The 15,240-nt window shown below is 41.8% G+C and overlaps 1 protein-coding gene across 3 annotated transcripts in view; it reads left to right on the plus strand.

Annotated features, from left to right (window-relative positions):
* MOB2 (MOB kinase activator 2) overlaps positions 1 to 15,240 on the plus strand; it is a 117,734-nt gene that overhangs the window by 68,895 nt on the left and 33,599 nt on the right. The window contains exon 1 of one of the 3 annotated variants that reach the window (XM_069857745.1): positions 14,783 to 14,953. The exons of the other annotated variants lie outside the window; for them this stretch is intronic. Coding sequence (XP_069713846.1) covers positions 14,844 to 14,953 — 110 coding nt within the window. The 5' untranslated portion in view covers positions 14,783 to 14,843. Of the gene's footprint in view, positions 1 to 14,782; positions 14,954 to 15,240 lie in introns of those variants that run through there. 3 annotated transcript variants of the gene reach the window in all.

Below are 15,240 nucleotides of genomic sequence, written 5' to 3' on the forward strand. Positions count from 1 at the left end.
AGAAGGGAGAAGGCATTTGTTCTTACTAAGTGTAAGGGGGGAGAGTGAGGAGAATATTGGAAACAGTGGGCAGTAAAGTGGAACTGAGCAGCTTTCCACACTAGCAGTTTTATGAGCAGATGATAAGACATATTCATTCAGATTTCAGGCTGTATCATCTCCCCCACCCCTTTCTTCACAGTCCTTTGGTTCAGATAATTTGTCTCAAATCAATTCTGCTCTTTACTTAAGGGCATTCAAGGATTATAGCAGAAGCAACACAGTGATAAGGAGCTAATTTTATGTGGAAAAGGACATAACACTTTTGCCATGTGTTCTCCTTTTGTTTCTTACAACCTAATTTTGAATTACCATGCTGTGGCTTCCCCGCCCCATTTGTGAGTGAGAAAGTGAAGAAAATGCATTACAAGAAAAACAAGCTCCTTTTTTCCTCCTTGAGTTTTTTAATCAAAGGTGTAGCACAGCCGGTGTGGGATGAAATGATCCTATTTGTTACAAAGCTGGTTAAATATTTATAAAATAAGGGCTACATTATATTTGTAGCTCTTCTGTCTGAAGAATGTAAATAAATTGATTTTATGGATTTTTCATTATTTGAGCATGCTAAGAGTACTAGCATTCTTTCTGTGGTCTTAGGATACAAATAATATTTAAATTTCTAAATGTTAGAAACTTAAAAATATTTAACTTGCAAAATTGTTAAATGCAAAGTGATCCTTTAATTTTTTGGGGAATAAAGATCCAGATTAAGTTCTGTGTGCTTGTTCATCCCTAGTAAGATTTTAAGACGAGTTCCCGATCTTTTGATGAGTTGTGTCTACATTGTCTTGGTAGGCACTTGGATCCCTTCTAGACTGGAAAGGCAGAAAAGACCTACGGTATTTAAAGACTGTAAAAAAGATATCTAATACTGAGACATGAGATTCTTTTTTTCAGTTTCTCATAAGGTCAAGAGGTGAATATAATAACTAGCTAATGAAGTTTTTAAAGAAAGAGGGAAAGAAGAAAGCTATAATCTAAGGGTAACAATCATAATTTGAAACATAAATGGATGTTAAAGCTTGGAGGTTTCAAGTAGTGAAAGGACGTGCGTTTAACAGTGGACGTTGAACCAAATTACTGAGCAAAATAACTGATTTCTTTCTTGTCAAATAAACAAGTTAAAACCAGATGCCTTTCTGGAAGGTGTGCTTTAGGCTAATTAAGCTTTGGGTTCACTACAGAGGTAACTAAATGGAAGGCAGACAAGAACTGCTGAAGACTGATTCTGACCTCAGAGCCTACCACTCTGGTTGCTGTGGTGTGCTGGTGTACAGCCTACCCTGAGCATCTGGGGTCTAGTAGCATTTTCTGTGGCCAGTGCCTAATTGCTTCTGGTTCATGGAGGGCCCCTGGAAAGGAGCTCTGGATAGGGGCAGCCACCTGATCTTGGCTCACAAACAGGAGGTAGGTGTCTGTGTTGTCCCCTCACGTGCAGTGCCTTTGATTTGTGCAATCCCAGTAAATCAGGCTTTTCAGGGAAGTGTTGGGTAGGTACTGTGGTGTACGAGCCTAGCCTGCCACTGGAGGAAACATGTGAATCACCCAGTGGAAAAATTGGGCGTTACCTGTGTATGTTTTGTCTCTGCTCCAAATGTCTCCTAGCGTTGTTGGCTGGAGTATGAAGGAAGGTTTTTGAGAGTATACCTGCACTGGAAGAAAGTCCAGTGTAGGTATAGGCAAAATGTGTTTTTACCAGTATAGCTTGTTTGACTTGGACAGCTCAGAGGCATGGGTAAGGGTGGCTTCTAAACTGCGTGTACAAAGCACAGGTTTCGTGGAAGTGCTAGGTCTCCAGTAGCAGCTGCTCTTTGCTGATGTGCTGTGTTTGTGTAGGCAAAATATCTTCTCGGGTCAAAGAAGCACACGTTTTCATTGTGAAACAGTTAGAATATGTAAGCTATGAAAACCATGGGGAGGACACAACTTGTTTAGTTTATCTACAAGGTTAAAACAGATGAAGTCAGCCCCAGGAGGGGTGTGCAATGCTGATTGTACCTACCTGGCTGAAATTGTCTCTGTGTAAATTTTAAGCTGTGATAAGTATTACATGTTCTGTCTTATCTTTAAAACTACTGTCCCTCAACAAACCATTTGTGAAGACAAAACAATAGTCACATGAGGCGAAAGATAAAAGGAGCTGTGCATTACCTGCATGTTGTCAACAGCTGAATTCATGCTGATTTATTCCTTCTCTAACTGCCTATTTATGAGGCAAAGTTTGGTCTGTGGAGGCTTGTTTCTTTGAAGGACTTAATGAATCTTCAGGTGGTGAAGCACAATTTCTTGTCCCTTTTCTTTTTTGTGTAGGAAGTAGTCATTAAGCACCCCTCCTGCCCTAGGTCTTCTCTCCTCCCTCAGGTAGACCAGAAGGACTTGATGAGCTGCAGCGCTGTTGAGAGAGGCCTGGGATTACAGGGTAATGAGTGTCTGTCACTGCTCAGCTGATTGATAGTCAGGCCTCACTTCCCAGTGGTATTATTTCTGTATCTACTTTGTTTTGACATGCACCCAAATTGTGATAGGTAAGGATATTGACTTCAATTAGGTGGGTTTTTACCAGTTTCTTTATAAATTTGGTCATAGGGAAAGGCAAGCAGAAGGATACTTAGCACAAGAATTGTTAGTCAACAGATGTACGAGCGGTAGTGCTAGCAGTATAATTATGATCACGTTCCAGATATGAATGAACAGTTGCATATGCAAACAAAATGAAGCCTAATTTGTGGAATAAAATACTTTGCTATTGCTGTTTCTGAAGGTAATGTTTTGAATGTTGTCTCATAAAAAACTGTACTTTTTTATGATAGAAGAATTCTTTTTAAAGTTTGCATTTAACTGGCTGTATGTTCATTGTATAAATGTAGACCATGTATTGGGAAGAAAATTAAGATTGTCTTCTGCCTTGTAGAGCCAAAATACCATGTCCTCATCCCCTCTGCCTCCTGGCCCTCTGAGAAAGCTGTATCACATTGAGTGCAGTTCTGAAAAAGGTTAAGATCCAACTTCTTAATTTCCAATTTAATATAGCACAAATTGTTTTGAAGCTGATCAGTTTTATATGTAACTCTAACAGCTTTATTGGATTGGGAAGGTTGGAACTTGATCCTTAACAGCATTCACATGTTCTTCTAGACTTAGCACTGAGCATGTAGAAGAGCAAACAGGAGCAGAATCTATATCCTGTATTTGGCAATCCTCCAGTCAAAGAAATGAAAAATTTAATTCTGAAGTATAATCGGAAGCTTGAATACATAATATGACTAGATATACCAAGGTTAGCTTTTGACTGCTTAGTTTCTTCTTAGCACTTCTGTATCTTAGTTTAATGTGACTGTTACTCAGGTGTGGTTACCCTGAGCTGGCTGACTCCTTGACAGAGATATGCGTATAAGTAAAATTATATAAGGCTGCATCTGTTCAGAATAATTTTGCATGGGTTATACTTCTGGCCAACCTATGGAAGCACTTGTAAAGTTCAGATGATACTTTTTGTAATCTGCTAAGTTTTGTTCCTAGTGCTTCTGGTTAATGTGTATAAACTAGAAATATATCCTGTTTCTTCTTTTGTCATGTGCGCATCTATTTTATGAAAACATCAGGAGAAACTCCTCGACAAACCCCTTTTCTGTTGAGTACACACTTAGAAGTTAATTCTTTTACTGAAGTTTTATGGATATTTTGGAATCAACATGCCAATTTTTTATTCCTGTTTTACGGTCTCGTCTTACAGAAAATTATGGCAACTATAATAAAGACAAGGGAAGAATAATAGTGAAGAATTCTGAAGAAGAAAAGTTCATACCTGTTTCGTAACACTAACAAAAATAAAGCTACCGAAATGAAAAAACTATTCCTTTAATAGAGTAAAAACAATGACAAGATTGATGGCGCTGCCCTTGTGTGGGTGTGTATGTGTTTATGTAATATGGGAAAAATTTTCTGAGAAAGTAAGAACAGTGGTTAAATGTTTGTCCTCTTGGTAGTGTCCTAGTCATGATGCAATTCTCAGCAAAAGGTACTATAATTGTACTGGGAAGTTGCTATTTGCATAGTGGAACACAGTGTATTTTCTCTAGTTTCAAACCATTTTTAGAGCAGAACGTCAAACGAGTAATGTTCGTTTATTATGTATTGGAGCACACTTGCTTAATGCAAATAACGTACCTTCAAAATGCAAAAGTAGTTCAAGATGCAGGATGAATATGTATTCTAGTATTTGCTTTCACCTCCTCAATAAGAAACCTAGAAAAATGCTAAAATACATGAGGTAGTGTATATCACTGCATTATAATAAAATTTGATACTTAAGATTTGATATATATTTATATTGCTTTAGAGAGGGGCTCAATTTCACTCGCATCTCAGAAAGTAATGGCAGAGTTGTACTTCTGAGAGGTCTAAAGTTGTCCTTCCCATCTTCTGTTATCACACAGTATTTCTGACAGTTGCCTGCCTATGCACCCTCGCGGTGCATCTTCAGGGACTTTTCCGAGTCTTAGAGGTTTTCATCAAGCATTTGAAAAAGATGTCTTTGCTGTGTTCATGGTAATGGTGTTTCTCAGTAGCTAAGTAGGAAATATGGTAGTATGACATTATCGCCTGCTGATCCTAGTCTCAGTACATATTGATACAGACAAAGTTCTGAAAGCAGGTTGTTTAGGAAGAGTATGCAAAACAAGGCACACAAAATATAGACTGCAGTAATTTATTTTTCTGACTGTGGAATTGGGTTAGAGACTTATTTAGCAAAGTTCATGCAGAATAGTCTTGGCAGATGCAGTAGTGCCTTCTCCTCAGTTTCTGTCCTGTACCTTAAATGCAACCTTTTTGTGCTTGGGAGCAGACAGCACTGATTTTCTTACTGCATTAGTAAAACCTGGTGAATGGCAAACTTGTCTAACTAGAATGGTAAAGCTCTTCTGTTAGCCAGTGCTTTTCTTTGTTTTCCTAGTAAATAAATGTTCTTGGAAGAGTTGTAACGGACTGTGGGGGGAAAGGGGTAGAACTAGCTGTAGAACAAATTCTAGGCAAAATGGAGATTTTAAGCAAGACCGCATCACAAAAGCTTTATATACAGCAGTGTTGCTCAAAGGGAGATCTGTGCTTATTGATGTTGTTTTTAAACCTAGGTCTTCTTTTTTCCTCCATGACTGGCTTAAACTTGGGGCTTTTGCATTGTGCATTCAGATGAGACTTGGGTTCATAGAAGTTTCCTTTCTTTTATGGTAGTTCTTGCTCAGATGTAATCCATGATCGCATCTTAACCAGGGTTTACAGCAGTGCAATCATGTCACAGTGATGAAAATACCTGTGTCCTGTAAAGCCATACTTTGGAAAGCAATTCTGATATAACTAGACCTTCTCATGATATTTGCATGCTTTTAGGAGGGACTGTTTTAAAAACAATTGCTTTGAAATATTCTGAGCCCAAGAAGAAAACTTCTGATGGTTTGAGTTAATTCAAGTATTTCTGTACAGAGAGACGTGATGTTGGCTTTCTTATTACTAGCGTGATTTCACTCAGTGGCTATCTTAACTTGCTTTTGAAGCAATGTTATTTAGAAACAATGAATGTGATACAAATCCAACAACCCTATGTCAGCAAGCTTTTTTTAATCCACTAGTTCCTTACTGAATTAGAACAGTGTGCTTCCAGCATAAGTTAGTACAGTGTCTGAAAAAACGTATATGGTAATCTTAACCTTAAATTGTATTATCCTGCTACTTTTTTATCCAAATCTATCCAGAATTTGTAGAAGAGGGTTGAGCTCAAGATCATATGATCATGTTGGGCTTTGTAAGATGCTTGAAGTTTTCTACCATCAAAGTGTGAAATTCAAATCAAGTGGGTAAGCGAATGCTCTTAAGCCATATTCTTTATCAGAAAATCAAAGCATGAAAACTGGCTAAATTTTAAAAGAAATTTTAGGAAAATTACAAGCAGATTACTAATGTGATGGAGGTTTGTGTGTCTGTGCCTGCGTAAGTCTGTCCCACATGCAGCTGAGCTCTCACACAGGTGAGACTGGAAGCACAGCAAAGTCTCAAGACAGCACTGCTATGAGAATATTATGGGTTCTTGTGTATAGCATCTTAAATATAACCGAGTGTCAAGAAGTGTCCTGTAAAATGTCAAGTTTTATTTCCAGTAAATTTACAAATTTGTTAGGTTTGATAATTCCTCAAAGGCAAGATCCTCATGCTTTTATTTCCACACCTGTTTGAAATGCAGCTATGTAACTTCAGCAGAGGCAAGTCCTTGTGACAAACTACTTGTTAGTGTCTTTCTGTAGCCCAGTGTCCCTCACTGTTGCACACCTTGACATGCACAGTGACCTGACCAAACAGGTTTTACTTCAGAGCTGTGAAGTGGCCCCTCCTCTTGCCTGAGCTGGCACAATGCAAACAGTATTTGCATGGCTTTGCAAGACTTAACGGCTGTTGGAAATTTTTTCATGTTTCATAAATTTGAACTATTTATTTATTTTACTGAAATAATTTATGGCATCATTTGCATGGCAGAAATTATTGGCATCCTGTGCCTGTGATCTGTGAAAGAAATCAAATTAGCTGGGATGAAGTGTGCATGTTTTGAGTTGTATGTGGAATGCAAATGTGCACTGTTCTGGGTGTGAACCAAGTTAATTTTGTGACTACTGGATTTCGTGGTCCTGCTGTTCAGCAATAGTAGCTAAGGAATTATTCTGTAAGTGCCAGGAATTACAGTGAATAGTTTTCCCTGTTTAATCTTACATAATGTAAACTCTGTGTGTTATATTTTGTAATGCATGCCTGGAGAAAAATCTCCTAGAATAAATTTCATGCTTATTTCATTAATTGTTTTTCCCTCATGCTGTCATCTAAACATGTCATTACCAGATAAAATCATTTGCTGTGCTGAAATGAAGTCATTCTTAGCACTAAGAAGGAGGGAAGCTTGTATTTCCTTAGTGGCTCTGCATCTGTCTGGGAAAAGTCTGCAAGTTCACTCCCAACATCTCCCCTTTTTCCTTCTATGCCTTTCCCACCCAAGCAGAGATAGTCCTGACCAATAACAGTGCTGACACAGATGCCCTCCTTTCCTGTGCTGATTGCACCTTTGACTCCTTAGTCGAGGGTTTTGTGCCAATTTGCAATTAGAGTGTTGTTTTCCATGCCATATTTACCCACGCCTGTGAAAACAGTAGCTGTGTTGTAGGACTTACAGGGAGAGTTCTGTATATATGTAGCAAGTAGCTCTGAATATGTTAAACAGTCTGGGGAGAACTTCTTAGCCAAGTTTTAGAAGTTTTACCTTTTTATATGAAGCTTGAGGCCCTGTGTATTTAGGGGAGGGAAGGAAAAGTACAGGAGTTGTTAATTTTAGCTTTTCTGTAAGAAATGCATACTGTACTGATGTTTCCCTGGAGTGCAGCCTAGTTAAACTTCAAAATTAGGGCAAGAAAAAAAGGGAATGGTAAAATGTGAGATGAAATTCTCACTTGTGTTATCTCTTGGAAGGAACTAACAGCAGCTGCAATGGTATAAATTGAGCATGTCAGTCTTTACAGTACGCACCCCATACAGCCTGTCAGCGGGTACTCTGCTTAATAAGACTTTATTTCTCTGGCTTAATCAGAGATGTGTGTGTCGAAAGACATCCTTTTGGGCACTCAGAATGATAAATGCATTAGCTTCATTGGCACATCTTTACTTGCTTGTGTTTACTTATGTTCTCATCCCTTGATGAAGGAACGGTTTTTCAGGATTTTGCCCAGCTATCTTTGTCTACACAGAAGGCAGTTTTATGAGGGTGTTTGATTCAAGCTGTTTAGCTGTTCATTTGTAAATATTTTCCAGTTTATTGTTCCTATATATAGTAGTGCCAAACATATTGTTTTGCAAACTAGAAAGAGGAAAACTCTGCCTCCTCAGGCTGTGTTGTCATGATGTTTTGGTTTTTTGGAATGAACTAAGTAAGAAAGGTACCATATCTGTCACTGAAATAGGGTGCTTGTAATCATATACAACACACTTAGTACAGAAAGCAAAGAGCATTTTAAGCTGAAAGTAGGGGAGTCTTCAAGCAGAATGCAGTAATCTTGGAAACTTGCCTGGGATTCAGAATAATGACTTTTAAAAATAGATATTATTTTTGTAACAGTGGTAGGTTTTTCAGGGATACTGCAAACGTGAGTTCTGAATCTGATGTTTCTCTCCACCTCCATGGGAATTCATTGACTCAGAATCTACTTGCCACAAACTTGCCTGAAACAGCTGCTCAGGAAACAAGTATCCTGCCAGTTTGTATTTTGCAGAGGGCTTCTCTCACTTCAGATGAATGAGCTGACTAACGAGGGCTGATTGAAATGCAGGTGATAAAAATCAACACCGCACTCTATTTCACATCACTGCTCCATGTAGACTCTGAGTCCCATCCTTTCTAATAGTTCTTGGGTACTTGTTCAATGCTTGTAGAGTCAAATGTCTCCTGCTGAGCCGCTGCATTCTTCGACACGTTTGTACTCATCACTTCTCATCCATACACACTTCTTGATGAACCTTTCTTGACATTTCAGGAAAATACAGTATTTTGGGGGGTTTTTTTTGGTTTTGTTTTTTTTTTTTTTTGTTTAGTAAAGTGATAGGAGGAACCCTTGCTCTTTCTCATTTTGTGCATCCTTTCTAAGATGCTGTAATATAAAATCTTATGAGCTCCTGGAGAAGCTTTACTAGTATTTTTTTGGGAGGGGGGGTGTTTGTTTCTCGTGTTACAGATTACGTGAGACTACACCTAGTGCAGAAAAAAAACCCTCATAGTATCGATGCAGCCAAAGATGCTGAACTGTTGTTACCAGAGCTTTCAATAAAGCAGTAAATGCAGGTACTTTGTCACTTACAAAGATGCTGCTTTTAAGCTCAATATTATAGAATCATAGAATCACTAGGTTGGAAAAGACCCACTGGATCATAGAGTCCAACCATTCCTATCAAATACTAAACCATGCCCCTCAGCACCTCATCCACCTGTCCTTTAACCACCTCCAGGGAAGGTGACTCAACCACCTCCCTGGGTAGCCTGTTCCAGTGCCCAATGACCCTTTCCATGAAAAGTTTTTTCCTAATGTCCTGCCTGAACCTCCCCTGGCAGAGCTTGAGGCCATTCCCTCTTGTCCTGTTCCCCATCACTTAAGAGGCCAGCACCCTCCTCTCCCTTCTCTCTTGTAGACAGCAATAAGGTCTCCCCTCAGCCGCCTCTTCTCCAGGCTAAACAACCCCAGGTCTCTCAGCCGTTCCTCATAAGGCCTGTTCTCCAGCCCCCTCACCAGCTTTGTTGCTCTTCTCTGGACTCGCTCCAGAGCCTCAACACCCTTCTTGTGGTGAGGGGCCCAGAACTGAACACAGGATTCGAGGAGCGGTCTCACCAGTGCCGAGTACAGAGGGAGAATAACCTCCCTGGACCTGCTGGTCATGCCATTTCTGATACAAGCCAAGATGCCATTGGCCTTCTTGGCCACCTGGGCACACTGCTGGTTCATGTTCAGTCGGCTGTCAACCAACACCCCCACGTCCTTCTCCTCTGGGCAGCTTTCCAGCCAGACTTCTAGTCTGTAGCTGCATAGGGTTGTTGTGCCCCAAGTGCAGGACGCGACATTTAGCTTTGTTAAACCTCATGCCATTGGTCTCAGCCCAGCGGTCCAGCCTGTTCAGATCCCTTTGCAGAGCCTCCCTACCCTCCAGCAGATTGTCATTTCCACCCAGCTTAGTGTTATTTGCAAACTTGCTAAGGGTGCACTCAATGCCTTCATCCAGGTCATTGATAAAGACATTGAACAGGGCTGGACCCAGCACTGAGCCCTGGGGAACCCCACTTATAACTGGCCTCCAGCTGGATTTCACACCATTTCCCACCACTCTCTGGGCCCGGCCATCCAACCAGTTTTCCACCCAGGAGGGTGTGCACCTGTCCAGTCCAGAGGCTGACAGTTTCTCAAGCAGAATGCTGTGAGAAACTGTCAAAGGCTTTACTGAAGTCCAGGAAGACCACATCCACAGCCTTTCCTTCATCCAGTAGTCGAGTCGCTTTGTCATAGAAGGCGATCAGGTTATTTTGGCAAGACCTGCCTTTCATGAACCCATGTTGACTGGGCCTGATCACCCAAACTTCCTGATCACCTCAAACTTCCTGCAATGTGTGGCCACTATTCATGAGGCTGGTATCACAACACTCTGTGTGGTCAGGGAAACAGATTTCTGCTGCTGTTATCTCAAGAGCAGAGCTGAAAGTATACCCCTGAAATCTTTTATTTCCCCCTTCCCTATGACCAACTCCTAACTACTTTTTGATACCGAGACACCTTTCACTTCAGTCTGTCTTCTGTCCCAAATCCATGCCTTTACTGTCTGTACTGGATGGAGCTGCTCATGCTATCTTTGCTGCTGTGCGAGGATGACAAAATGGAAAGCAAATATAATCTCAGTATAAATACTTCTTAGAGGCAAGCTAAAGGATAAAATATTTTCTTTGCTGATTTTTAAGTGGTTCCAGAGACCTGGGGATGCACCATGAGGTAACTGGAAAGGGTATTTGGCTAGGTGGTACCAGGGCACGCTAAAGTTAAAGGGCTAATTAGCTGGCAAAATTGAAATGTATGTTAGACAGGGACACATAATAAACTTCAGTTTAATTTAAAACAGAACTTTACAATCTGATGTTACAAGGCCTTATTTCTGTATATATAAATGCTGAATTGTACCTTAAAGTAATGGTTATGATTTTAATTTTTTTCCTGACATTGTTTGTCTGGTTGATATGACTTGCTTTCTTTGCCTCTTTGCCAAACCTCGGGGTACTAGTATACATCCCTGCGGTGACTGCTTTGCATGTAATTTTTATGGAACCCTAAGAAAGACAAATAAATATGTAATTGTGTAACTGCTGCTTATAACATCATTATAAATACAGAGCATTATTCATCGAGTTTATAAATATCATTCCTTGGTTTAGTAGTTGGGATTAATGTAGAAAACCTATTGGTGTACTACAAGTACTTATGGTAATATCAGTGGTGGGAAATGGGGCTCCTCTCTTCCCAGCATCCTGTTTTATGCCTTTATGCTTTGCTACTGGTGATGCTGTTTTGCTGATGTGTCTGTAGGACCAGCAGAAGTCATAAAGCTGTTGATAGATCCATTCACAGATATTTCTGTTAATGTTTTAGGCAAGATTTCAATATACAATGTTGTGATCTTTCAGGCTTGGCTGGTGGGTAAGGGATATGCTAGAAGCAGTATGTCACTGCACACCTGTGCCGAGGTCTGATCCAACAGTTGTTCCATGCAGAGGCTGTAGAGGAAGTAAGCGAAAAAGAAGCTACTGATGGATTTAAATAGACAGGATATCAGATGGCTGTAAAACACACCCTTGAGGAAGTGCCGATATGCATCCTTCAGAATATTCATATATAGAGAGATCAGACCAGCAGCTCTGTTCAAATAAATACATGGCTTCTAGATGGAGTACTGCTGTTTCTGGATGCAGCAACTGTCAAGTAAACCCATTGCCGTTTGCATACATGCTCTAAATTTCTTAAGTTGTGAGAATCCATACTGCATGTGTTTTGAATTGCATAGGTTGATGCCATGTAAATAACCTGTATGTGCTTAAGTAATGCTACCTATAACAACCTTGTTTCGTTGTTATTATTTTGGAGCCTTAAAATTGACTTTGAGATGTTAGGCTTTCCCACAGTTGTATAAAATCCAGCGCTACAGGTAAACTGTAGCATGCAGTTGATCCAAAAGGGGATATTGCTTGAATGAAGGAAAGGGTGGAAAGGGTGCTGCGGAGATGTATGACATGTATGGCCGAGGAAGGGGAAGTCTGGTTTGGTGCAGAAGCTAACAAAATAGAGAAATGGGTCATTTATCTGGATCAAAGCCAAAAGATATCAGGTTTAAAAATTTTATTTCAGTTGATCTATCAGTTTTAACAGCAGAGCATCAGTTCCTAACCTGTGTGAGACCACTGAAGCTTGGTCTCTGAAGAGCGAATATTTAGCCATCGGAGTCGCAGAGGGGCCAGCTTCCCTAATACAACTGTAACACTGCAGAGGTGTATTTATTTTGGTTTGACCCCTGGATTTTTCTTTAATTTACTTTGGATAGTCAGACTTTTATTAAAACATAAGCTGCTTTATATCACAGGGTTGTTGGTTTTAGGGTGGTTTTTTAACAAACAAAATTCTCTCTGTGCAGATTTCACTGCTGAATGAAATGAGGGCAACTGCCCTCTTGGCAGGTGTCCTTTCTCCCTTTGCCAAGGCTCTTTAATGTTACTGTGACAAGTCACTGTTACTTGGGGAAAAGATTGAGGGAGTATCAGGTTTTTCAAGGGTTGGATGCTCTTCTGTATGAAGTGCCGGACTGCAGAGTGGAAAACTGAGCTGTGTTCAACTGCAGGCTTCCTGTGTGCTATCAGTGAACTCATTAAAACTCCGCCTTAAATGGATTGCTTGGAGAGTGGGAATAAAAATATCTCCTGCTTCACAAGGGTGTGGAGGCCAGCTTGGAGGTGTGACTGAAAGACAGTGTGTAACTGACAAACATCCCTGCCTGGGTGGGTATTTGGGACCTGAGAGTAGCTCATTATTCCTCCAAGTTGCGTCACATGTCTGTGGTTTCTTGGGTTTGTGCAAATGGCAGCCACGTTCCTACCCGCTTTGACTAAGTGATGCTGGGTTGGTGACAGCTGCAGTGGCATGATTTTATTAGGTTTAATTAAAAAAAGACTGTTGGCCTTCTGTTTTCAGGGGAAGTTGCCTGTTTAGTAAATCAACTGGAGAGCTTGGCAATACCTGTCTGAGGAACTGCCCCTTCCTACTGCAGCCAGTGTTGCATGTGTACATAAATGGCAAAATCACCATTTTCTCAAAGATGTCATGGGTCAGGTTTTAGCATGTCAGTATAAGTGATGTCCTCAGGGCTGGCTTTGTGTTCTAGGTCATGTTAAGCCACACTCATCACATTTTTTTGTTATGATTTGGGTCTAAATACTACCTGAGCAAGCCATGGTCACAGCTACCTGTCCAAAAGGTGTGTGGAGTGGCGGTCACGTGATGTGGTAAAGGAGCTGGACACACGGTACCTTTCTAAGGTCTGTTGGGAAAGCTCATAGTGAAGTGGTTTCTCTGTGTAAAACTGCTGGTGTGCCACAACAAGGCTCACATCTAGGGGTGCTGCTTCATCACTCATCCTCTGAGAATCATTACCCAAGTGCCTACTCTTAACTCTGGTCATAATGGCAGGAGACTCATGCAGTTTATGGTTTTACTCTTCTTTACCCTTTGTCTGTTTAAACCTCACTGATGAAGGTTTTGATGTTGTTGCTGGGCTGATGTTCACTATGTAAAACTGTTTCTGGCAGAAGGTGTCTAGCTCTGCTCTTGGGTCAGCCCAGGCCCTTGTTTGTCACAGACTCCTGAGAGAGCAGTGCAAAGCCCTGTTCATGAAAGGCCTTGTTATTACCTTTTCTCACCAGGAGTCCAGCATGGCCTGTTAGGGACAGAGCCTGCTCTGCAACAGCAGCATGTTTGTGCCATGCCCTGTGGCATCACTGTCTTCCAACCAAAAAACAAAGCAACCAACCCCACTCTTCCCAAGTCAGTGTGCCATTGGCATTAGTAACAAAGTGGAATTTTTACAGATATTTTTCAAGAGTGTAGTAACTTGTCTTCAGCAATAGTGCAAAAATGATGGCTTCAGCCAGGTATGAGCAAACTCATGGTGGTGTCCTGGATAGTGCTAGGTGTCTTTATATCCGGCACTTAGAGGTTTTTGAAAAATTAAATTACTTACCCGTTCTTCAGATAATTCATAACAAGATCAGGAAGAAACCAGGTTAATTTTGACATTAGATTCTGTTTTACAAGTATTCATTCACAGAATCACAGAATCACTAGGTTGGAAAAGACCCACTGGATCATAGAGTCCAACCATTCCTATTGATCACTAAACCATGCCCCATAGCACCTCATCCACCCGTCCTTTAAACACCTCCAGGGATTGTGACTCAATCACGTCCCTGGGCAGCCGGTTCCAGTGCCCAATGACCCTTTCTGTGAAAAATTTTTTCCTGATGTCCAGCCTGAACCTCCCCTGGCGGAGCTTGAGGCCATTCCCTCTTGTCCTGTCCCCTGTCACTTGAGAGAAGAGGCCAGCACCCTCCTCTCCACAACCTCCTTTCAGGTAGTTCTAGAGAGCAATGAGGTCTCCCCTCAGCCTCCTCTTCTCCAGAAAGTTCAAAGTTGTTGTAACTGTATTTGTGAACCGGTATGTAGGTGAGCAGAGGGAGTGTTTGCTGTAGTGGTCTCTTCTCCACTGCCTTGACTCTTAATGCTCAAGATCGCTGTTGTCCTTGAAGCTTGTGTGTATTGAGAGGACTAAAGCAAATATTTAACAATCGGTGCTATTTTTTTCTGATTTAGATAGGAATATTTTTAAATAATTTAGTCAGGCCTGCTGTATTAGAAAGTAATTAGGAAGTGCCCTCTTTAACATTTAACATTGAAAAATTCCGTTCCTTACTGTTCCTCAAATAACGCGTAGCAAGATTAGAAATCAGCCGGGTTAATTTTGACGTTGGATTCTGTTTTACCTGCCTCCTTGCTGCGGGGGCGGTGCTGGCGGGTGCCGGTGCCGCTGCCCTCTCCGCGGCGTCGGGGCGGTGCGGGGGCGGCCCCGGGCGGAGCCGCTGCCGGGGCGGGGCGGGGAGAGCCGGGGCCGAGCGGCGAGAGCCCCCGCCGTGCTCCCCGCTCCCTACCATGGTCGGGGATCACTGCAGCCTCCCCGCTGAACGGCCCGTCCTCGCCCAGAGCCCTAAGCCCGGGCTGAGCTGCAAGATGGTCCTGCAGGCGGTGGGAAAAGTGCTGCGGTAAGGACGGGGGGGACGGGGCGAGAGGGGGGCTGGACGGAGGCTGCTCCGGGCTCCCTCCGGGTCCCTGAGGCGTTCGGGGAGGGTGGAAAGTGGAATCGCCCTCGCTGCTTGCCGAGAAACATCGGTCCGTCCGAAATATCGCAGTCGAGTTCTGTTTGTGCTTCCCGAGAACTAAATTTCCGGGACGTGAGCAGACGGCGAAGGACCCGATTTTCCCGAATAAGGAGTCTGACCGAGACGCTACATATACTTTGGCATGTTTTCTACAGAAATGTCGTAAGGCG

The sequence above is a fragment of the Phaenicophaeus curvirostris genome, chromosome 5, assembly GCF_032191515.1.
Source record: "Phaenicophaeus curvirostris isolate KB17595 chromosome 5, BPBGC_Pcur_1.0, whole genome shotgun sequence".
Classification (NCBI taxonomy): Eukaryota; Metazoa; Chordata; class Aves; order Cuculiformes; family Cuculidae; genus Phaenicophaeus; species Phaenicophaeus curvirostris.